General features: G+C 45.3%; 1 protein-coding gene across 6 annotated transcripts in view; it reads right to left on the reverse strand.

Annotated features, from left to right (window-relative positions):
* OPCML (opioid binding protein/cell adhesion molecule like) overlaps window positions 1-25,906 on the reverse strand; it is a 1,025,210-nt gene that overhangs the window by 477,407 nt on the left and 521,897 nt on the right. For 2 of the 6 annotated variants that reach the window (XM_043873211.1, XM_043873181.1), the window contains exon 1: window positions 17,023-19,310. In XM_043873211.1, coding sequence (XP_043729146.1) covers window positions 17,023-17,189 — 167 coding nt within the window. In that variant the 5' untranslated portion in view covers window positions 17,190-19,310. Of the gene's footprint in view, window positions 1-17,022; window positions 19,313-25,906 lie in introns of those variants that run through there. The other 4 variants (XM_043873193.1, XM_043873186.1, XM_043873207.1 and 1 more) reach the window with 4 other exon arrangements.

Genomic DNA, 25,906 nt, shown 5'->3' on the forward strand with positions numbered 1-25,906 from the left:
CAGGATGGTTGTTTTATATCCTGTGGAAATGGAGACAGCTGACTGGTAAAAAGACAAAGAAAGCAGATGTGCTGGAAAGGTTCCTATTTTTTGAATAAAAGATCATGTGGCCACAGAGAAATAGGCAGAGTGGCTGCCTCGTTCCACTTGTTAGAGAAGCCAGTATTCTCCACTTCTCTTGGGTTCCATGGTCCTTATAACAGAGCCTCCTTCTTTGCTTAATACTTTGAGTGGGTTTTTATAAGTCTTTACAAAGAACAAGAAAATTTAAGGCAAAAAATTAGGTTGTACACAGAACTAGAGATACAGAGATGAATAAGATATCTTCACTGTCTTCTTGGAACTTCAGTTCCGTGAATGGAGACCCATGGAGACCCTGTTAGAGAATCTGTTGCAGCTAGGGATGTAGCAGTGATGGGGGGGTCGGGGGAGGGCCAGTTTACTCCCTTTGAATGCTCTGCAGGAAATACTGAGAGGATCAGATGCAATATTTCCAAACAATGGTACACGGAACTCGTTTTCATTGCATGAGAATCAGATTCTTGAGTATATGTGTCAGCATTCTTAACTCCGTATGTCTGCAGCTGGGAACGGGAATCTGTATCCTAAAAAAAAAAAAAAATGTTCCCGAGTCGCTATGACTCACTGTGATCCCCAGCCAGGTTGGCAAAGCTTGGAGATTATTAAGATAAAGGGGACCAAGGAAAACTAGGAATGATTGACAAAGGAAGCAGCATTTGAATGGGGCCTAGGAGATACAGAAGACCTACCAGATGTACAAAGAGGTTGGAAAAGAACGTCTCAGGAGGAGAAAGAGCAAACTGCAAATCACTATACAAATAAAAGTTGCTTGTGTTCATTATTATTGTCACCTCTGTTATGATCACAAATAAATAAATGTCTGATTGTGTCTACACTCAGGAAGGAGATGCGGACACAGAGAAAGATGCAATCTACCTGCCTCTTGTCAAGCAGAATTTATTAGCATGCTCTGTTTGCAAAGTATCATAGGAGGTACTTGAGACAATTACATGGACATTCTATTCTTGCTCTCAAGAAATTAACATTCAATTGAAGCAAAAAAAAAAAAAAAGTCTGTGCATGTGTGTGAAAAAGAAAGAGAGCAAAATAATGAACAAATAATATGATTACCAAAGAGCCAGCAATACCTGTAAATAATGGTGGATGGAATCAACACTTCATTTCATTCTTCTCTTGCTTGTAAGGTATCTAAAGTCTACATAATTCTTATCCTGCTTCTCTATAAGTAATGTATCCCTCAACCCACCCCAGCTGCTTTCAACCATCTCTGCCTTTGGATTTCCTCATTTTAATATCATATCCATAGGTATACTTGTTTGAGCATTTATCCTTCTTGATAATCTCTGAAGCTTCTGGATCTATAGTTTCCTGTCTGACACTAATCTTAAGAAACTCCATCATCATTGCTTCAATTGGTTTCTCTGTTCCTTTCTCTCTTTTCCTTCTGATATTCCCATTATACGTACATTATACCTTTTATGACTTTCCCATAGTTCTTGAATATCCTCTTTTCTTTTCCTAGTCTTTTTTGTCTTTGCCTATTCAGCTTAGGAAGTTTGCACTGACATATCATCCAGCTCATTGATTCTTTTCTTAGCTGTGTTCAGTCTACTAATAAACCCATCAGAATCATTCTTCATTTCTACAACAATTTTTGTAGCATTTCTTTCTGTATTTTCTCTTAGAGTTTCTATTTCTATGTTACATTATCCATCTGTTCTGGCATATTGTCCATTTTGTACATCAAATCACTTAACATGTGAATCCTAGTTATTTTAAATTTCTGGTCTGATAATTCCAACATCCCTACTGTATCTGAGTGTAGTTTTAATGCTCACTTTCTCTTCAAGCTATGTTTTGTGCTTTTTTAGCTGAAGGAGGGTAGAGCTGGATATTTCACTTTTCCGGGTAGTTTAGGCTCCAGTGAAACCCACTGAGGTTTGAATATGGTGAATAGTTTGAGGGAGGGTTTTGTTACAGAGAGAAGAATGCCCTGGTGTATGTCAAAATGGTACCTCCTGCTGCCAGTTCTCATATTTTCATGCTGAGAACCTGCTGGGGCTCCTGGAGGTAAAACTCATAAAAGTATGACCCCCAATTTCCAAAGCTGGGCCATCTGGACTTACTTCTCAAGTTAGTCTATACTCAATCTCTGAAAAATAGCACATGGCATATAGTGTCCAGTAAACATTTGCTGAACAAATGGATGGATAAACACATCCATCATCCATTGCCTATGGGAAGATACTTGACTGGCCAATGTGAAAAATGCATAAAAAGGGGCTGAATGCTATTAACCCCCACAGAAATGCAAATTAAAATTTCACAAACATACACTACTTCATATACCCACTAAAAAAGCTAAAAATTATTTTTAAAAAACCAAAAACCTAAAAAGACCTACAATGACAAATGTTGGAACTGTGGAGCAGCTGTAGCTCTGAGACATTACCAGTGGGGATGTAAATTGGTATAATAACGTTGGAAAGTGGTCTGTCTGTTTCATTAAAGGTAACCTGACACATATCATATGATTCAATAGTTCTATTCCTATGTATTTTTTTAATGAAAATATATTTCCTTATCAAGATTTATACTTAAATATTCATTGCACATTAATCAATAAAAGTAAAAAACTAGAAACAATATTAATCCTTCAACAGGTAAATGGGAAAAAAAAATTGTGATATACTCATAAAATGGATTACTACAGGGCAAAAGGAATGAACTACAAGGAGTGACATGTATATATCTCAAATACATTAAAGTGAAGGAAAAAAGTCACATGTTAGATATACTGTGTAATATAGTATTATTCCATTTAAATGAAATTATAGAACAAATGAAATGATGTCTATGGTGTCATAAAGGAAACTGGTGCCTGCCTAGGCCTAGAGGACTGACTTCAAAAGGGTAGAGCAGGAATGTCAGCAAGACGACGGCCTAGGAAGAACAAACCTCTGTTTACCCACACAAACACTAAACAGCTAGAAACTGGAAATAATAACTTTACAAGGGCTCTGGAAATCAATCAAAGATTACAGAACCTGACCAAATGCTCAATCCAGGAGAAAAAAAAAAAAAGCATCATTTAAAATAACAAGAAATGTCATGGTATTTTTATTTCCCCTTACTCTGCCTACCTGCAGCACAGTGCAGTTAGGAGTAAGCTGTAGCCTGGACCTCTATCCAAACTGAACACAAAAATAATAGAAGGAAGGAAATAACAGAGATTAGAGAGAGTAGAGCTCAATGATATTGAAAACAGAAAAAAAAAATAGAATCAACAAAACCAAAACTTAGTTTTGAACAAATTAACAAACCTTTAGCTAGTTTTACTAAGAAAAAAAAAAAAAAAAAGACCAGATAAAATAAAAATGAAAGAAGGGACGCTGAAGAAACTGAAAAGATCCTAAGAGAGTACTATGGACTATAGTATGTAAACAAACTGGATAATCAATCAAAGGTAAAAGAGATAAATTTCTAGAAAAACATATAGTCTCCTTAAACTAAATCATGAAGAAATAGAAAATCTGAATGGATATTTAACTAGTAAGGAGACTGAGTCAGTAATCAAAAATCTTCTAACAAAGAAAAACCCAAGACAGGCTGGCTTCAGTAGTGAAGTTAAAGAATTAACAATAGTTATCCTCAAACCCTTTCCAAAAAAAATGAAGAGGTAAGAACACTTCTGAAGCCATTCTATGAGGCCAGCATTATCCTAATACCAAAGCCAGAGAAAAACACCACAAGAAAAAGAAACTACAGACAATATCCCTTATCATAAGGGATGCAAAACCACTGATGCAAAACCCTCGATATACAGTTGACTCTTGAACAACACGGGGGCTAGGGGCGCTGACCCTCTGTACAGCTGAAAATCTGCATTTAATTTATAGTTAGCCCTCCACATATAAATTGTGGTTCCTCTCTATCTGCAGTTTTGCATTTGTGGGTTCAACCAACCACAATTTGTGCTGCAAATATAGTATTTACCATTGAAAAGAATCTATATACGAGCAGACTGGTACAGATCAAACCTGTGCTATTTAAGAGCCAACTGTGCTAACAAACTGAATTCAACATGATGTTAAAAGATTATATACCATAAACAAGGAGAACATATTACTGGAATACAAGGATGGTTGAATACATGAAAATCACTCAATGAATATACCATATTAGCAGGATGAATTTTTAAAAAATAGTAAATTGATGCAGAAAAAACATTTGGCAAAATTCAACACTCTTTTGTGATAAAAAATTCAATAAACTAGGAGTAGAAGGAAATTATATCAAGGTAAGGCCATATATAAAATACCCACACTTAACGCTGAAAAACTAGATATTTCCTTCTAATGTCAGGAACAAGGCAAGATTGCTTGCTTTCATCACTTCTATTCACATAGTACTGGAAGTTCTAATCAGGGCAATTAGGCAAGAAAAATATCTAAAAGTTATCAAAACTGGAAAGAAAGAAATAAAATTATTTTTGTATGCATATGCCATAATCGTCACATAAAAATAAAAACTTAGGTGTTTTATATAATACATACAAATCAGTTATATTTCTATGCACTAACAATGAACAATTCAAAAAGGAAATTAATCAATTTAATTTATAACACTTAAAATTACTAGGAATAAACTTAAACAAGGTGAAAGAATTATACACTAAAAACTACAAAATGTTTCTGAAAGAAATTAAAGACAAATATTCATGAAAAGACATCCCATGTTTATGGATTGAAAGACAACATTATTAAACTGTCAATACTACTTTAAGCTGTCTCCATCTTCAATGCAATCCCTGTCAATAGTGATTTTGACTTTTTTGCAAAAATAGAAAAATTCATCCTAAAATGCATATATAGCCTCAGTGGATCCCAAATATCTAAAATAATCTTGAAAAATAACAAAGTAAAAGGTCTCATACTCCTGGTTTCAAAATCTACTATAAGCTGCAATAACTAAAACAGTATGGTCCTGGCATAAAGACAGACATAGACCAATGGAGTAGAATAGAGATCACAGAAATAAACTATAGTTCAAATGAACTTCAACAAGAGTGAGAAGCCCAATGAGGAAAAGATACTCTTTTCAACAAGTGGTGCTGGAAAAACTGCATATCTACATGCAATAAAATTAACTTGGACTCCTACCTTACACCATATACAAAAACTAACTCAAAAGGGAACAAAGATCTAAACAGAAGAGCTAAAACCATTAAACTGTTCAAGGACAAAATACGGGGAACGTTTCATGACATTAGATCAGGCAAAGATTTCTTGGATAGGACACCAAAGCATAAAGGACAAAAGAAAAAAATGATAAAATGGGCAAACTCACAATTAAAAAGCTGTGTCCATCAAAAGACATTATTGACAGAGTGAAAAGGCAATCCACAGATGGAATAATACATGTGCAAATCATATCTAATAAAATATTAATATTCAGAATATATCAAGAATTCTTGTAACTCAACAACAACAAAGCCTAGTAACCTGATTAAATATGAACAATCAATTGAATAGACATTTCTCTAAAGAAGACGCACAAATGGGTGTAAGCACATCAATATCACTAATCATTAAGGAAATGCAGATCAAAACCACAGTGAGATAACATTTCACCTCCATTAAAATGGCTATTATAAAAGCAAAAAACTGAAAATAACAAGTGTTGATAAGGATGTGGAGAAACTGGAACCCTTGTGCATTGCTGGAGGGGATGTAAAATGGTGCAGCCACTATGCAAAATGGTATGGCGGCTCCTCAAAATTATACAGGATTACCACATGATCTACTTCTGGGCATATAAAATCCCATTTCTGGGAATACACCAAAAGAATTGAAAGCAGAGAACAGATATTTGTACGCCTACATCCATAGCAGCATTATTCATAGCAGCAGCCCATGTTTCCATAGACAAGTAAATGAATAAATAGTGGTATAAACCTACAATTGGATATTTTTCAGCCTTAAGAAGGAAGGAAATTCTGACACACGCTACAGTGATGAACCTTGAAGACATGAGGCTAAGTGAAATAGGACAGTCATAGAAGGACAAATATTGTATGATCCCACATATATGAAGTCCCTATAGGAGACAGAAAGGCAGGGCAGCAGGGAGAGAGGATGGGGAATTAGTCTGTAATGGAGGAGGGGGCAGGGTTTCCGTTCAGAAAGATGAAAACAGGCCTGGAGATACACGTTTTTGCACATAAAATGAACACATTTAATGACATAGAAATGCATATTTAAAAGTGGTTAAAGTAGTAAATTTCATGTCATACATATCTGACCACAAAAAAAAGAGAGGGCACAGAGGAATTCTTTGAGAATGACAAAAAAAAATATTCTATATCTTTTAGAGTGGTGGTTACACGGTTGAATGTGAATGCCAGGGTTTGTCTAAGTGAACACAGAATATAGTGCATTTTATGCAAATTCCCTCCTCCTCTCCTCACTCTCTCCCTCTGGCTCCTTTCTCCCCCACTTCCTGATCTATGGGCCCTTTATTCTGCTAACATATTCACTAGATACGAGTGTTTAAAGAGGAAACTCTGGGATTAATTCAACTTTATAATTTCCATGCCGCTTAGAACAGGGCTTGGCACAGAGTAGTCAATAAAAGCTGGTTGTTTAAATTGTGAATTTAGTAACTTACATTTTTAAAAAACATTAATGCTACTGTTTATCATGAACTTGCTACATGTCTGATTTTAGTCTAAGCTCTTACAAACTTAATGCCATCTACTCCTCCCCTACAACTTAGTGAAATGGGTGTATAACCCCTCAACCTTTTATTTAAAATTGAGGGTTGGATAAACTTGGCCACTTATCTGATCACACTCAGCCAGGATTTGAATTGAATCGTCTTGACTTTAAAGTCTGTGCCTTAACCTCTTGACACGGGTTATACTTAACCTTATATTTCTAAGCGCCCACTGACTGCTACGCTGTGCTTAGTCGCTCAGTCATGTCTGACTCTTTGTGACCCCACAGACTGTAGCCCTCCAGGCTCCTCTGTCCATGGGGCTAGAATGCTAGAATAGGTTGCCATGCTCTCCTCTGAGGGATCATCCCAATCCAGGCATAGAATGCAGGTCTTCCACATTGCAGGAAGATTCTTTCCTGTCTGGGCCATCAGGAAAGCCCACTGACTAGCCGAGTGTAAATGTAAGCTTATAATCAAGAAAATCTATAAACTGTTCCCACTGCATGGTTATAGCACAATAGGTGCTCTGGGGATGTATTCAAGGATCTCATAGTGAGAGCTCATCACAGAAGCTGCTAAATTTCACATGGACAAAGCAGTAGGTCCCTAAGTCCCTTCATCCTGAGATGCCCTCTGCAATTTTAGGAGACTACTCTCACTGACATTTTTTCCATTCCCGAGAGTTTGCAGATACAGTCCCAGGATATGCCACCCTCTATTTTGTATCCTTAATAAAAAGGGAGGAGGCTGGTATACCTCCCTTGTAACTGCTCAGCATCTCAAGACGGTGACTTTAAGAATGGTGTGAAATTCGAAAATGCTGCAATTATAATAAGCAGGAGGAGACAGGACAAGTTAAATACCAAGTATCTAGGGAGAGATCATTATCTCAACTAGGACTCAAATGCCAGAATCTTTGGTTGTAATGTCAGTGACTTCCCAATTGCTTAAAAATGGATGAGAATATCTTCATTAGGAAAAGTAGGTATGTGTGTGAGAGAAAGAGGTGGACAGACAGAGATAAAAGACACACATTCATCTTTTCAACAAACTTGGAGCATCCCCTCTGAGTTAGGTGTTGAACTGGACACTGGGACCCAAAGATGGAGAGAAAGTTTTAATACATTCAACAAAAGGCATAGAAGCAGTGCCAACAAGGGCAGGGAGAGGGGTATTTTTAGGGATGGGCTAGAAAGCATAGGCCAGCACATAAATATGTGAATATTCATGTGAATCCCTTTATTCCCTCCTTCTACACAACTGCCTTTCAGTCACCTAAGTCAAGGTGGGCATGGCCACTCCAATAACACACCTGACTGATTCATTTCCTTGCAAAACACATGCTGGCTTCTTTTATCCATCGTGGGGAGTTCCAAACATCAAACAAGAATCCCTACACTGGGATGGCATCAATTGCAATCAATCCCAGTCAAGGTGCATGGCATCTGACAGGGCAACACATATGCCCAAGAATGACAGGGAATGAAGGATCAAGCATGAATCGGCTGAGCCCTCACCTGCTGCCTGCCTGGAAGGTGGTCTCTGAACGGGACGTTCCAGTGGGCGGGTGAACAATAAGTGAAGGAAAGTCCAGGAAGCAGGGGGAGTTAGAGAGGATTGGGGTCAACATTGGAGCTGGGCTTTTGGAGAAGAGACTCCTGCTGAATACAGCAGACTGCCGATCACCCAGCGCCTGGGGTGGGTCCAACACAAAGGAGCAGACATGCGCCAGAGCTCAGTGATGGAAAGGGGTCTCCAGGTGCCAGGCGAAACTGAGGGTCAGAAAGAGCCGGGTTCTGGCAGCAAGTGAGAACCTGAGCCCTAAATCTGCTGGCACCTTGACTTAGGATGGGGCTTCCCTGGTGGCTCAGATGGTAAAGACTCTGCCTGCAATGTGGAAGATCCGGGTTCCATCCCTGGGTTGGGACGATCCCCTGGAGGAAGGCATGGCAGCCCACTCCAGTGGGCTGCATGGAGAATCCCAGGGACAGAGGAGCCTGGAGGGCTACAGTCCATGGGGTCGCAAAGAGTCGGACTAACACACACACAGTGACTCAGGGGGGACTCGGCACACCAGTGTGGGTGTGGTCCCGTGACCCGGACAGTCCGTCGGGGTGGGGACACTGGCACAGCAGAGGCTGGGGAGGGGACGGGCAGCACTGCCACTTCCTGCCCCCTCTTCTTTCTCTACCTGGGATGCCAGAGATTCCACCTTAGGCCACTTCGTCCTCACCTGGGCAGAGGCTCTGTCTTTCCCCGACTCTTCCTGATGCCTTGGGAAAGTCTCTTTCTTTCCTTCTCTATTCTTGCCATTTTTGTCTTTCATCTCCTTGGTCTATCTTCCTTGCTTTATTAATACTCATGAAAATACTCCTCAACATTACTGAGGCTGCAAATGCACACTTGAATCAAATAAAAGGAAAGCTATGCATCTTAAAATTAAATTTGGCACAACAGAAACAATAATACAAACTCCCAAACTTTTGGAAGTATTCAGAAATGTCTTTGGGAAAATGTTTCCATATTATCTCCCTCTAATTATGTCTACTTTTCTTCAGCGCTGGCATTCACGATAAATAGAAAATTATCATATTCATTTTTCCCCTCTTTTGCGTAATTACTTCTCTACAACAACATCGTGTTCTATTATTCTTCATGGCGGGTCTATAGCATTTTGGGTAATTATGAGTTAAATTATCTTCTGTGGCCTCGCCAGAAAACTTCACAACCACTTAAAACGTGCTGTATTTCTATTATGCAATGGAAACTTGGTTAATCGAGATCCCATAAATCTTCAGGCCCACTGGAGTTGTTTAATATTCAAAAGCAAGTTTTCAACATTGATCAGCACTCTTATGGAAGGCAGGTCAAGTCCTTCAGCATCTCTTTGATTTAAGCAAAATGTACCATCTCCAGGGAGGAGGAGGCCACAAGAGGTCAGGCAGACTTTGTAGGGTATGAGTCAGCCACAAGGTGAGCAAGAGGGCCCGTGCCCGCTGCTGCCACAGTCTTGATGGTTTAAACTAAAATATGAGCATAAAGATGGGGAGATGGGATTACAAAATGACTTGGATTTTAGGATCTAAAAACAGGTGACTTCTCTTCTTTCCATCCTTCCACGCGAATCACTTGCTTCCTCCTGGTTCTCGGAGAAATGCTCTGTCATTGGTGTCCTTGTCATCATTCACCTGCTGGCTCTGTCCTGTCTGCAGGGTCCCTGGAGATGCTGCTCATCCTGTGAGAGGTCACAGAGGTTCCCAGAGGGCGCAGCGTTCAGGGCAAGGTCAAAGCTAAGGGCACGGATGATCCTGGGGCAGCACACAAGGCTGGGACCCTCTGCAGCCTGATTTCTGGCCCCAGGAGATAGAGCAGTGCTTGCTGGGGGCGCAGGTGAGAGGCGTAAAGGACCTGCTGTGGGCACAGCAACAGACGGCTGCAGCCCTCAACCCAGGGCAGACTTCCTAACCTTTGCTCAAACACAGGTCCCAGGAACACAGAGGAGCCGTTTGTTTTCTCTGCTTGAAGCTCATGGAAACATTCTCTGTTCTCCCTACCTGGAAGAGAGTACTATAAAACTCAGAAGAAGGGGGGAAAGGCATTCTAGGAGTAAGCATAGACTCTGACATATAATAACCATGTGACCCAAGGCAAGTGCCTCAACTTTCTAAACCTCAGTCTCCTAGTCTACACACTAGGGATTGTAGAGGAACAAAATTCAACATTCCAAAATGTTTTTGGCGTGTGAAAACAGTCAGGGCCCAAGACTCAGGAACAAACTCTGATCTTCCTAGCAACTGCCTTGAGAATTCAGATAGAGGACCTATTCCAGGAATAGAAGGTCAGGAGAGATGTCTGCAAAGAATACAGCCAGGTGTGTGTGGGGGGCAACTCCCAGAGATCAGAGCCCACTCTGATGGACCAACAAACATTTATTTACCAATCAATCTGCTTTTTCATCTCCATGTGAACTGCCTTCCTCTACTGAAAAGTCCCACACCACTACTTCCAACATCCTCCTTTGTCTTCAGCTGAGGATAGTGTTCAGAGTGAGGACTTTGGCCTTTTGGGTGAGTTATTTAGTTCCCCTGGGTTTCTTCCATGTATACATGTTATTAAACTTTTATTTGATTTTCTCCTCTTCACCTGTCTGCTGTCTGTTTAATTCTTAGACCAGCCAGAAGACCCTAGAAGGGTAGAAGAAAATGTCTCCTTCCTGGACAGGATCATAATATTCTGAAAATTACATGAAACATAAGTGACTGGCCTGGCACCTGACACGCAGTCAATTATGGATGACAGGGTCTATTTATTTAAGCCCCAGCCCCGCAGGTTTTACTGAAGGGTCTGCATTGTGGTCCTGCAGGGAAGGGGCACCAGGCTCAAACACCTCCCTTCTCTAACCTCCTCCACCGAGGCAAAGACACACAGATGGAGGCAGGGTGAGTGCTGAGCTGCAGAAACATCACAGCTTCAGTTTTCACGTCTTAAAAAAGATGTGCCAGGTACAAGAAGTCCCAGGAAGGTGTTATGGCTGGAAGGTGAGAAGGGACTCAGCGGGAAGCCTCTCTCCCCAGGGCCCATTCCAAGCCACCTTCCTCCCCAACCCAACGTCAGCTAAAAAGCATCTTCCTGCAGGGGAAATGGTACACAAACGAACAAACCCAAAATAGTCTGGGGCCATCTTGAGTGGACTGAAAAAAAAAAGATCAAGAAAGGGTAACAGTTCCTAACTCAACAGGCAACGCCAGTTCGGCCAGCCCTAAACACATGTTTAGGACCATGATGATGCTTCCCATTGATGATAATGTTCAAGTCCTCCTTTGGGAAGGATGGACAGGACCTCTTGTCCTTTGCATCTCATGGCTGGACCCCATCAGGTCTGGAGCACAGTTTGCCCAGTCCTGCTTGCCTCCATCCTCCCCCCACACCAGAGCCAGCTGCACAGTGAGCATGGTAGGCAGGCCAAAGTCCCCTTCTAGAATAGCAGGACTAAACTGAACCCAAGGACCAAATTTACTTAAAAGCCAAAAAAAAAAAAAAAAAAAAAAAATGAACAAGGGCTTAGCTGGGAACGGCTGAGTTGTTTAGAGCAATCCAGAAAGTCACAGAACACGTATGCTGACTGCCTTAAGATGCGCCCCCCATCCCCGGCACTGGCACCCCCACCAGTCAGAGATTAGACAGCCTCGATCTAGTCAGCCCCCCTCTTCCAGGCCTGCCAGATCGGGACATGTCAGCTTCCCCATCCGCCCCCTCCCTCCCGGCTCTGCGTGTCTCCTCTGGTCCACAGAAGGCAGGTCTCCGCAGGAACAGCCCTGCTCCCAAGTCTATCACCCTACGGCAGCTGAGAGGACCCCCTCTGCTCTGCTCCCCTGCTCCTCGCCTTGTCCCAGGGATGGCGCAGCCTCGGGGGCCACTGGTGGACTCCATGCCCCCCCGGCAAGTGATCTCACCAGAATGCAAGTCCCCCGGGCCCCCAAAGGCTCTAACCAACCACCTGCATGGTGCCATTATTGTGAAGAGAACGGAACCCTTTCGCTGTGAGCACTTTATCGCTGCAGAGCTAACACTCCATCATGAGACTGAGCCCCTTTACAGTGGAGTAAAGCGTTCAGCCCAGACGTATCATTTTGGATCCTCAGTATCCATGACAGTGTCTGTAGCCAACACCTAGGTCAAGGCTTCCTGCCTCTAAGAACTCACAGTCCAACCACACCCACATGTAACTGAAGAGTCCAGGGTGTGTATCCACCAGAACAAAGATCTGCAGCTGGCGTTATGGGGGCTCAGATGAGGGTGAGTCCTGACCATGAGCAGAAAGCAGGGAGCTGGCTGGCACTGGGGAAGGACTGAGAATTCTAGGGCTCTGTGTGGGGGGAGGAGAGAGGAGAATTCTAGAGCTCTGTATGTGGCTGGGCGGGGGGAGAGAAATGAACCCAGAATCACAGACAGAGAATCACAGGTCATCACTGAGGTTTTGTTTGGCTCCTATAACAACCTGCACTTGTGTGTTGCTTTCTAATCAGCATAATAACACCATCTCTTTCATCTCCTCGATGCCATAGATGGGGCAGATACCATCCCCAAGGGTACACAGATGAATTCAAGTGCTCAAAATCACTTGGCAGGTGAGGGGAGGAGCAAGAATCAAGCCCAGATGGGCATGCAGGCCCCTGGGCCTGGTGCTCCTTCTCAGGCAATATGGCAGCCGTGAGTGGTGAGGTCCATGCACGCAGGTAGGGTTACGAAAGTGTGGGCAGGGGCACTCGAGACCAGCCTTGCTCAGATGCTCTGGGGCAGGAAAGGGCTCTGCGGCAGCAGTTTTCAACATAAGAAATACTAGAAGAGATCTTTAATATGCCCACGCCCAGCTCCAGACATTTTGCTTTCATTGGTCTGGGATCCTGGCCATGGAACATCTAAAATGCATCTCCAGTAACTCCAGGGCAGCCCAGGTTAGCACCGCAGCTGGAGTGGCCCTGTATGGACTTGTACTTGGGTCCATGTCTGAATCCATCTTCCCAGGCCAAGAGTGAAGCCATTGCCCCGATCGAAGTCCTTATTCAGTTTAGGTAACTGAAATGTTGAAATTCATGTGCTGTGGCCTTGTTTGGAATAACCGAGGGGCTCTTCTGAATGTTCTAACGTACACAAAAAGAAAAGCTGCTGATGGAGAGGGCGAAAGGCAGAGAAACACCCAGGAGAAGGCAGGACACCTCCCTGGGAGCCTGACTGCCTCCGTGACTTTGGCAAAATCCTGTTGCTCAGATTCCTCCTTGGCAGTGGTTAACCTCCAAATACTGGGTTCCAAAGAGATTAGCTCAGAACTCCAAATGAAAATGCGAGGGTATTTTAGACGAGAGTTTCTAAGCATAATCCCAGATCAGCCAGCCTGGATCAGCAAAACTGATTATCCTGCCATGCTTAAAAAAAACCCTCCCCAGGTTGCTGGTGGGAACTTTTCCCACTTAGCAGAACAGTTACAGCAACAACCCCCACTTCCAGCCTACCGAAACCCCCTCAGAATGTTCACGGACACGGATGATGCGGTCCACTGCAAAACTGAAACAAATTTAGAGAAGATTGAGGTCCAGGAAGAAAACACATCTGGGGAGCATTGCATCACTGAAATAGCCTAATAGACACCAGCTGACCACACCAAGCATCCCAGGCTCCCTTCCTGACATGGGCAGTGATTCAGACACAGGACTTCTAGACACTTGTCATATCTCATCTAATGCAGAGGCACAGAACATTTTTAACCCAACAGCAGATAATTGTAATGAAATGATTCTGGCCAAGAGGGCCCATTTGTAATAATGAATTCAAATCAGATTCATAGCAGCTATAATTCAGACACTGTGAATACCACCTTCATTTTCCATATCATCTCTCTTCCAAGAAGGCAAAATAACTCCATAGTCACATAATTATTTTTACTTTTCAAGTAGCCCTGTGAAGTAGTTATGAGGAAGATAATATTGCCTCATCTACATTAAATGAGTTCCTTCCATGTTCAATCAAAGACCTGGCATCACAAAACATGCCTCCCAGGAAGGAGATCACCCGTCTCTAAGCCGAGCAGCGTCTCACTGGAAATTTCAAAGGAGGACTGAGCTTTCTCCTTCCCTTGGCTTCTTCTGATCTTTGACCTCCTATGTGACTTCCTATGTGACCTCCTATGTGACTTCATCCAAGATTGAGAAACAGGCTTGGATTACTTTGATCCTAGGCAGCCACATATGAACAGACTTTCTATGGCTATGACTAGTGGACCTGGGAATCACTCAGTGTTTTCAATGCCTTCTGAACATCTGATGCATTCAGAACACTAAATTCCCAAATACAGAATTCCCAACAGTACACCTTTTAGGAGATTAGAGAGTGACCGTGGTTAAGAACTACAATTTTTTAGGAGTAAAAAACCCAACAAGATGACACATCTATCTGGGGTCGAGGCCATGGACTTTCAGAGATGGGAAACAGGATGCCCGCCCCCTCGGAGTCCTGACAAACAAGGTTTTCATTGAGACCAGCACACAGCTGCCGAGCCAAGAAACCAAAGGAGCACGGAGAACAGAAGGGGAGAGGTTGAGACCCCCAGAAATCTGTGAGAGTTACTGATGTTATTTTAGGAAACACTGCGATGGTAGTGAAATCAGAACCTTAAAAAGTAAGGGAATAGTAAGAATTCAGTGATGAAAGACGAGAATGGATAGCACGCAAAAGCATCTACAGTGGAGGCATTTGACAGAAATGAAAGAAAATGTAATAAAAGAGGAAAACATGAGCGGTAACAGAAAGAGAATACAGAAAGATTAAAATGGGGACAATGCACTGAATTTCTCTATTTCAGGGCAACTTATACAGAAGTCAAGAGGCAAAATCAACGTTAAGATGGGCTTACTTTAAAAAAACAAAAATAAAGCATGCCGTCAGGTAACAGATAACAGTTATATTCAAATATGTAAGGTTTTTCTTTTTTTCTCCACAAAACACAAAAAGCAACCATTCAGCTTTTCCCTTTTTTATTCCCATTCCCATTACGAAGCCCAGCTGCTAAACATTAGAATTGAAGATCATGAAAACAGGCCAGCAGCTAATAAAAAGGCAGATCAAAGCTGGCCCTCTGCTGGTGGAACAATGTTACTGCAGCCCAGAAAGCTTTAACTTTCAGGGGCAACAAGAGGCCGGAGGATTTTGGAAAGTTCAGCACTGAGACCTTATCCTGTGCTATGCCTGCCTGTCCCTGGTAAGAGGGTATGAGTTTGGAGGATGGAGAGAGAGGCACACAGCATTGGCACCCCTTAACACCCACCACCATTTCCCCACGTCGTCTGGAGTAACACGCACCATAGCCTGGCTGTTACTCCTTTCTCTGAGCAGACTGACCCTCTGCGCATGTGCCTTACAGGGCGTGGACCAGCCCCTCACCCCGGGATTTCTCTGATGCAAGGAAGTATGCATGTTATACTCCCTCTAGTCCGGGGCAGGCCAGAGGGGTTCCCTCCTGCTGGAGGTCTAGAAAGGAGGTCTGTCTCCATTCTGTTTTTTCTCCCTCCTTCTGGGGCCCCCATGCACCGGCACACAAGGTTCTAGCACCTGTCCTTGGGCTCAAAAGAAAACACAGTGAGACCACCCAGACGGCAAGCATCAACCTTCACGCCTGGGCTTAGGAAGGAAGAGCAGTGGTCGCATAAGGCCTTCCTTTCCTTCCCCAGGGAGAGGCTCGTCTGGGCTGAAAAGGTGCAACCAAGGAAGTCGAGGGCCGAGCCCCACCCTCACGCGTTCCTTGGAGCTGCCAGGCTTCTGGCTGCAGAATCTGGGGCACGATGTTTTATTTCCACCTTAACCATCAAAGTCACAGGCAGGGCAAATGCATTCACCCCGTGCACACTGTGAGCAGAGTTAAGCTGGGACGTCCCTGAATCTGTCTCCGAGGACCAGAACTGCCTCATTAAAGGGATAAAAGATGATATCTGCTGAGCTGGTGGAAAGTGGTGGCTGCATTTTTATTAAAGTCTCTGCTGCAGCAGGCCGGGTCCCTAAAGGTTCATATTCCAAGAATCTCCACCCCTCTGCCTGGAGCCGTAAGTGCTTCTCTGTAACTCATTAAGGTAAAACAAAAAGCTTTCCTATTGTGCTTTTCACACAGGAGTGTTGTCGTTGCATAAAAGAGACATGTTTCCTCTCCCTGGGCCGAGCCTGCAAAGATAAAACTGCCCTCGTAATTTACAATCGGGGCCCCAGGAGCAGCACACGGGGTTGGCATGGATGGCTGCAGACTCATAAAGGGCCCGGGCCCAGCAGCTGGCAATTCCAGAGCCGGAAATTTCAAGTATCCCGCTGATAGAGGCCAACCGGCCGTCTCTGGACCACCGTGCCTCATCACATACCTTCCCGACCGTGAGACAGCCCCCTGGGCACCAGTGGTCCCAGGCTCAGCCTGCAGTATTTCTATGCCAGGGCTCGCATCGCTGTGTCAAGTCTAACCACAGCCTCATGGATACATGCAGTCCCAAGCCTGGACCTCAGGACTCGCTCCGAAAACCCGGGGCCAGAGAAGCCACAGCGAATGACCAAGCGGTCCAGGAGAACGGGTCCCAGCTGCCACAGAAGGCCAAGTGGGCACCTCTTGGGCCTTCAAAAGCCCTCTCCCACGCTCGCCCCCCACGCAGGTCTCCGGTCCTCTCTCGCTCGCCGGCTCCCACCGAAACCCATCCGAGGGGCTCAGTCCCCCGGCGAAGTACAGCTCCCTACCTCAGGGTGGCGCTCTCCCCCTGCCGGACCGTCACGTTGTCCATCGCCTTGGGAAAGGTGGCATCTCCGCTGCGCACGGGCACTCCTGTGGGTACAAGGAACAGCAGCCTGAGAGACACGACCACGAGGCACTTCCAGGGCAGGAACAGGGACCCACAGACCCCCATCCTCGACAGCCACAACTTCCCAGAACTCCGGCGGCGGCTCGGTCCTCCTACCCCGCCCCGCACGCCGGCGGGTCTCGGGCAGCCGCGCGGGGAGGGAGGCAGGGTCTGGAACCAGCCAGAAGCGAAGCAGGGGGTAAGGAGAAGCAGAGTCCAGGCTCTCCGGAGTCTACTGATTCTTCCTCGGATCCTGCCTCAGCTTTCCAGCCTGGCACAACCAGATGCCCCCTCCTGCATCCAAAAAAGCGCTTTCTCGACGCTCCCCTGGGGAGGAGGGAGGCGGCCGGGAAGGGAGAGGAAGGAGGAAGGTGCGGGGATGAAGGTCACGGTTGCTCTTTCTCTGCCTCTCTTCGAGATGCTACTTTAACATTCAGTTGGGCACGTCCTGCCGAGGTCTGGCATCAAAAGTTTATAACCCAAAGAAGCCAGGCAAGTGTCTCTGACATAAAGGAGATGTCATAAAAAGCTGCCGCTTCAAGGAGAGGAGAAAATGTTTTATTAGATCACACATATGTACAGATGTATTTAGAAACCAGCCGGAGTCTCCGATCTGGAACGCCAAGGCGGTAAAAAGTTCCACCGCGGGAACCCGCAGCCGCGGCCAAGTCCGACGATCCTCCGGAGCAGTGGGTGCCTGGCGTCCTCGCCGCAGCCCGGGCGGCGACTGGCGGCCGGCCGGGCCCGCGGAGCGCCCGCGGCGCAGGCTCGGGGCGCACGGGGAGCGGGCGGACGGCGCGCCCGCCTCTCCGGGGACGCGGCGCGGGGCGCGGGGACGCGCGGACGCCACGCTCAGCGGCCGCCCCCGGCCTCCGCGCTGCCGGCCTCCCGGGAGCAGACCCGACGCGCGCCCGCCCAGACCGCCGGGGTTGTCATGGCAGCAGCTCCATCACTGACCGCCGCTCTCCGCGGTGCCCGCGCCGAGCAAGCGGGCTGACCGCGCGCATCCCGGCGGGCGCGGGGCGCGGGCTCCCACCTTAACCCCCGCCGCGCCGCCCACTCGCGCCAGGAGCTGCGCGGGCCGGGCTGCCACCTCCCTGGCTCCTCTCTCCCGCGACACCGCGGCTGCCCGGGAACGCTGCGCCCCTTTCGGTGACTTCCCTACGTGCTGGCGGGAGGGAAGGGCGGGAGAGGGAGCTCGGGGACCGCAGCAAATTGGAAACTGACTCGCACCTTCCCTCCCCGGATGCCGGGTGCCAAGGCAGAAGTTGCCAAACCCCGCCCTGAAGAGCTCAACTAGGTTTCCCGCGCCAGAATGCCGACTCAATGCGCGCGGTGCGAGGCGTCCGCAGCTCTGCCGTCCCCACTCCACGTGGCCGAGCTACAGTCCCATCCCAGACAGCTTTCCTGGGCTCTGGCGAGATGGCGGAGCGCTTTCTTCTCCAGTGACCCATCTTGGAAATACTCCTGGCCCTAGACTTGCTCTCTCTCTCTCCAAATGGCAAATCTGAATGTTTCTCTACCGCATCACGTGCAAAATCGTCTCCATCCTACTCCACATTACTACCCAAGGATCTCACTGTAAGCATACAAGAGCTAGGAAAAACACAGAGAGATCCTAAAAAGTATTGACTGACTTTTACAAAATCCGTCTGTTGCTTTATGCTCACAACATGAAGTGGCGCCATCATGCATCTGGAGAGGAACTGGTGGTTAGGGCATTCTTAGAACCCAGTCTGTCAGCTTGGAGTGCCAACGCATTTTTTCTGGTCAAGAACTGAACGCTTTCCTTGGGCCTGTTGAGAGGATTTCTTTCTGCTCCCCTGGCAAAAGCCACACCTTATTGTGTGGCTCCTGCCCTTGTATCATAATCATAATTGAACGGTTGCTAGGTGCATTTTGCTTTACTGTATTGGTACTCAAATCCTTTTGCAATATTAGCCTGGGCTCTGAACAACTGTTCAAATGAAATGTAATTCAGAAATAAGCTGTAAACTCTTGCCATGGATTGTGTTCATTGCTGAAGGGCACAAGAGCATGCTACCTGCTCTCAGTTATAAAGGACTGGACACAGATACTCTAATACAATATACTGTGGGTTTCCCTGGTGGCTCAGTGGTAAAGAATCCACCTGCCAATGCAGGAGACATGGGTTCGATCCCTGAGTCAGGAGATCCCCTGGAAAAGGGAATGGCTACCCACTCCAGTACTCTTGCCTAGAGAATCTCATGGACAGAGGAGCCTGATGGGCTACAGTCCATGGGGTCCTGAAGAGTCAGACATGACTTAGCAACTAAACAACTATATACTGTACTATGATAAATAGACAATATAAATAAATGCTGTCCATTCTACACCCCCTGTAAAAAGGTAACTACACATATCCCAGGTCTAAAGTTTTTAATTAGAGCATGGGACCTCAGGAAGAAAGAATACTTGTCTCTAGTTATGCCACATGTGTTGTGTAAGTTTTAGTAGAGTGAAAGTACCTGGAGTTCCTTCCCAGAAAGCAGGCATTAACAATGCAGATGAGTAGTATGCTTCCCAGTGAACTCCCTGCCAGGAGGGGTAATATATGCTAGGAGGAGAGGCAAGGCCTCAGAGAGCAGCCTAACAACTTATTCCGGGATCATCCACCAGTTTTAATGACACATCTTTCCTTAAGACCTGAGTGTAGCTGGGTTTTCTGTGTACACATTGCATGTATCCCTCTAAACTCGGAGATGTTCTTGTCCACTGTCAATGTTCTGGAAGGACTTCAATTGTGCAAAGGGGAGAATTGGGGCTGGGCTTACAGTTTTCTTCAATGACAGAGTTTGTCTCTTGAACACCGAGGGTGTGAGCCGTGGGGATGGGTCAGTCTGCCACACAAGTCACGCAGAGCCCTCCACTTGGCTACCGGGCACACGGATGACAGCCGACTCACACTCCTGCCGGTTCTAGTGCGTCTCGGGAGGTGCAGCTGGGCTGTTCCCAAAGGCTGGATCAGCCCATGTAGGACTGCTTGAGATGAAAGCAGTTGTTGGAGGAGAAAAGAAAAACAGAAAAGAACATGAGATTCCAGGTGCGAGGAGAACAGGTGGGGCAAGAAGAGAGACAGAGAGAAGATGTAGCGAGACAGTATATGTTCATAACACGGGAAAATCCTGCCCTTGGGGAGATGGTCAACATTTTTAATTTTTGCAGGGCTGACTCCCCCCAGCTCTAGATATCTGGAGTCCTAGAGAATGGGGCTGTCATCTTTCTCTTCTGTGAGTCGGCTTTCTAGCTAGTTCAGTATTTGTGGGTGAATAAGTGGATTGAACTTAAGAGCCAGTGAATCAGAGAAATAACAGCAGGGGGTTGATTTTTGTGTGAATCTACGCCTGTCTACAGTTTGGTGGGGGCAATTCATTCATCTGTAAGGCATTGCTAGTGACCAGTATATCCTTTGAGATATTAGAAGGCCAACCCAGACTGAGATGGGAAAGGGAAAAGGTGGTGAGCTCCTTTATAGTTTATATCAGCAGATTTCTATGAAATGCTTGACTTGACACCATGGTAGGGAGACCCAAGCAGCTATGCCTTGCTTGGATATATGATGACATACATGAAGACACATAAAATGAGGATGGATTAGAGAACTCGGCCTATTGGTTCTGCAGTTGGACCATCCACTCAGACACTGACTCCTCAACCCTTCTGCTGTGTGACTGGTATGTCTCACCTGTTTCATAGGATTCGGGGGCATTGTGAAACGTCCCCAAGATTAGGTTGGAAGATAGGTCGGTTACAATGGCAGACATGGAAAACACTGCCTTGAAAGAAGGGAGTGTATCCCTTGGTGTTCCCCAGAGGAGGAGGCATGCCACGCCATGCAGGGTCGCTTTGGGGAAGCACCAGGAAGCAGAAGGAACAAGGAGAAGGTCAGGTCCAGAGGTTTTATGGTGGTTTCCAGGTGACGGAATGGACAAGGCAGGGTAGGAAAGCTTGATCGAATACAGGGTTGGATCGTTTGAGTAATTGTGACAGCCTCAGACTCTCCTGTATCCTCTAGTTGTCCAGTACCTGGCCCTGGGGTGACTCAGGGCAGGGGCAGCACTGGCTTGGTGACAGTTGGGTAGAGAAGGTGCTTAGGGTTGTGGGCTCTTAATGGGTTGGTTTGCATATAAATGGTAGGTTGAAGGCTAGTCATTTGCTATCTCTAGAAACAGCTAGCCCTGAAGAGTCCAGAATTAGAAAGCCTCCAAGATGTCAAAGCATCATAAAATACAGAATTAAAAAAAAAAAAAAAAAGCTCAAAACATGACTAATACAGGGCGACAACTAATGAGACACTTGCCAAAGGACTTGGCACCATGGAAGCGCTTAGTAATCCTAAATTATGATTATATAGCAAAATTCCCACTTTCCTATGATGACAACTTGGGGCATGTAAAAAAAAAAAAAAACAAATGAGAGGATTTAATTGCCCCATGGGCCAACCTAAGCTTTGATTCAGGTCTTACGGACATCTAGATATTTAGGGTGATTAGTAATAGAAAATGCAAGTTGGACCCAGTGCAGTTTAATGGCTTCAGAGAACTTAAAGCAGGGAGGTGACATGATCTGATGAACTTTAAGATATCACTTTGTCATGAAAAGAAGGGGCTTCAAGGACACGAAGTGGAGTCAGGAGTAGAAGAGGGAGGACATGATGTTGGTGACCATGGTGACCCATGGTGATGGAGAAACAGGGAACAATGAGGAGGGTGCTGTGGAAGCACTGTGGCCAAGGCTTCCTGAGAGTCTAGATGTTGAGACTGAGAAAATAAAACGGTGGGGGTTGAGTTTGAAGTGGCACAATATCTGGTGATGGGGATGAATCCAGAAGAAATAGGTTTAGGGAGGCAGAAGTTGAAAGAGTGGGTAAAACACTGTATGAGAGAGTCGGATGGAGCCGTGGGCTGGCAGCAGGAGGAAAGAGGCTGAAGTCACATCAGAGCCCGAGGACACTGGTGTCCCAGTTAGGCTCCTGTTACAGGGGAAAGGGGAGTAAAAGTCTCTCTCCATCTGCTCTGTGTGGGTGGGGTCAGGGGAGTATGTGATCCGTGGAACCCTCACCCCAAAGCTAGAGGCCCCTCTGCCTTTGTAAATTAGAAATAAATCCCATCAGTTTAAACTTCAGAACCTATGCTGTTCTAAAGTTTAGTGATTCCACTGTTTTCACATTGTCTCAATGCATTTCCTCTGCTCGCTCACATTGCAGCTTTTGACTAGATTCTAAGATTGTTAGGGTGTGTGACTGTGAATTATATCAGTTTGGTTTTAAGAAAATGCTGCTTAATGAATCTGATGGGGAATCAGGGGCAGGTTTAAGTCTTGTTTCTTCTGTAACTTATCAGCTGTGATGTAGGTCAATCAAAAGCCTTTGTTTTACTGGGTGGTAGGTCAGAACATAGACACGAGAGTCCACCTGAATCCAACCTCTGAAATCTACTTCTGGGTGATTTTACATAATACCCTTAACTGTGATCACCCTGAGTTTCCCTACCTGTAAATACAGGCAATGATAGTCATGATTGTGTATGGTATTTGTGAGTGTTAGATGAAATACTGAATATAAAGCAGTCAGTGCCCTGCCTTGCCATCAGTAAGCACCCATCAATATTCATCCTTATTATCTATAGAAAGAGATGGAATTCCCCTGTCATCATTTTTTTTTTTTTTTCTTCTCTGAAGTGGCTCTGGGGGCAGATACGCTGTACAGGGCAGGACAGACAAATCTCCAAGTTGTTCAGAGGTTGCGTGTGTGTGATGTGGGAAACTGAACAGGTCTCCCTCTAATTTTAAAGAGCCGATTTTAGAACTAGAAGTCACCTAAGGATCAAAGTAGTTATTACTATGATTTCCTTGTACCATGGAGAGGCTGCCTAGCTGAGGATAGCTATGGGGAATTCTGCATCCAGCAGAAATATCTGAATTTATCTAATGAAATTTGTATCCAGTTGTAAAAGCAATTTCAAACTGTGTGTTATTCATAAATAAGGAAAACTTACAGCTTGTGTTTATCTGAGAGACGATTGTACCCAGCTGCTCTGTGTGTGCCTTAGGAAGAAAGAAAGTAAGAAGCTAGAGCATGATGCATATTTATATTCCAGAAACCGACCTAAATCAGGAGGACCCAATGTGGCAGGACGATTGAGGAGGCGTGGAGGCTGAGCCAGGGGACATTGGCTGTCTCAGACCCTCAGGACATGCAGGTATCATAAACTAGGGATATTCACTAGTAAACAGAGAGGTCAGAACCAGAAACGAACTGAACCAAAAGCCTTCTGTGTTTTAGGTTCAAGGAAATTTCCAAGAAATGGAAACATACCAGAATGTAATGCTTTGGATGAGACACAAGTTCTGTTCAAAATAAAACTGAAAGCAATTCCTTATAATAACTGCCTACATGGCCAGTGTTAGATGGGAACGAAGAATTTCATTTCCCTTTGTCTTTTTGCTCCCTTGATAACTGAGGCAAATGTATGTGCTTTTTAATTGAGGTATAACTGACCTATAAAGCTATAGTAATTTCAGGTGTACAACATAATGATTTGATATTTGGATTTGTTGCACAATGATCACTACAGTAAGTCTGGTTGACACCCATCCCTACACAGTTACCATATTTTTTCCTTGTGATGAGGACCTTAGAGGCAAAGAGATTTCAGTAGTTTTCCTGGTCCGCTGCTGACCCGAGGCCAGACTTCAGGTCAGTGGAGTCTCGCTCTGCCCCCCTCCTTCCATCATCAGCTGCATCACAATCTCTCTCAGGTCCCACGTGCTCGGGTCAGTGAGAAGAACCAGCAGTGGACAGGAATTAACCTCCAAGTTGCACATCGCAGCTCTGCCTCCTGTAACTGTGACTGGGGGCACACCGCTCATCCTCTCTAGGTCTGTGCGTTCTCATCTGTAAACAGGGTTAACAGGAGCTTCTCGGCAAGGCTGCCCTGAGGATGAGGACAGCTCGCCCCGCTTGCTGTACCTGGCACGCTGCCTGCCATCAATGACCATAAAACTCCTCTTCTCTTGATGCCAAAATGACTGAAACTGACCAAAACGAACGAAACAGCAGCAGAAACAAGATTCACTTTGTGAAAAGATGTACAGGATGCGTTCCCCAAGACCAAAGGAGTGACCTACTGATGAATTACAATCCCGCTGCTATAATACTAGCCTCCTTGTCCTACTCTCTTCCTTCAAAGTATCTGACACACGTGGGTCTGTGTGACTAACTCTCTCTCTCATCAGGATCACAGGGTCCCTGAGAGCAGGTGTTTCTTCTGTTCATCCCTGATTCCTCTGCAGTGGACTGGGGCCTGGCATGGCATAAATACCAGCAAATATCTGCTGCACGAGAGAACTGATGTCCACTTCCCATGGTCTGTAGCATGTCAGTAAAGCCAACAGCCGAGGATCCACCTCCATCCCCATCGGGACGCTTCTTCCCATTCTCATCCCCTCCCTGGCCCCTAAACTCCTCAATGGAGGGACATCACAAGGTATCAACCACACTGAACGTCTCCTTCTAGAAAGGCTGGAGCCTCCTGCAAAGAGCCAATTTCCACGAGCCATACAATAAAGTCAGCCTCATTAGTTTATAGTCACACCATGTAGAGTTCTATAAATCAAATCACATAAGCCATAATATTGAGACCTACAAGCCATAAAAAGTTTTTCAAATGCTCAGTAGGAGTTATTACAGTCTCACCAACAGCCCCCTACCCCCCCAACTCGAGTCTCATTATATCTCCCAAGGTGACAGGTAGAAACTGGATCATTCCACCTGAGAACCAGGGTATGGAAGAGAATCTGAACCTGCCACCGAGGACCATGGGCGATGGGTCTCTGAGCCCCAGCTTTCTCACTGGTTAGCCAGGCAACGCTGTACTTTTTCTTCCTTTGAAGAACTGAACAAGCTGTACATGAGACCCCAGCAGAGGGCTCAGTACTGGGTTCCTGTGCTCTGATGCTTCACCTGTTCCCTCTTTCCCTTCCTGCTAAAACGAATCTGAGCCCCCAAGGTCTTAGAGAGGATCTAGAACTTGCCTCTTACATTATATGTTGAGTATTTGCAATCTTATCTCATCAGCCAAGCTTTGAAAAAATATGTCGTTCATTTATTTTGTTGACTAATTCATTAATATTTTTTTCTGACCAACTGGGTTAATTGCCCAGGCATGTCCAAATCCGGCAACCCCATGGACTGTAGCCCACCAGGTTCCTCTATCCATGGCAAGAATACTGGAGTGGGTTGCTATTTCCTACTCCAGGGGATCTTCCCCACCCAGGGATTGAACCTGGGTCTTCTGCATTGCAGGCAGATTCTTTACCATCTGAGTCAACAGGGAAGACCCTAGTTATTGAAAAAATTTGCTGGGTCAGGGCATACAGAGCACAGGATATAGTACCTGCCCATAGGAGTTTATAGTCTAGTAGGCAAGTGAATCAGATATTGTAATACAATATGGTAAGATTTAAAGTAAAAATATGCAGGGATGTTACACATCTAAGAGTTGGACCATCTAAATTAGATGAGGGTTCTTGGAAAACCATTCAAAGGAAGTGACTTTTAAGTGCACTCTGAAAGACTGAGAGGGACTTAGTCTGTCACTGGATTTCTAATATTGGAAACTGAGTGGCGATATGACCAATCACAGTGAAACGGGAAGGGTAGTGGATCCTGAGTGAAGGAGGATAAATGGTAAATGCTGAAGATAAGGTGCCAGTGAAACATCCAAGGAGAGCTTTCTGTTGACATTTGGATATTTAGGTTT

Source organism: Cervus elaphus, chromosome 2, assembly GCF_910594005.1.
Source record: "Cervus elaphus chromosome 2, mCerEla1.1, whole genome shotgun sequence".
In the NCBI taxonomy this organism is placed as follows: Eukaryota; Metazoa; Chordata; class Mammalia; order Artiodactyla; family Cervidae; genus Cervus; species Cervus elaphus.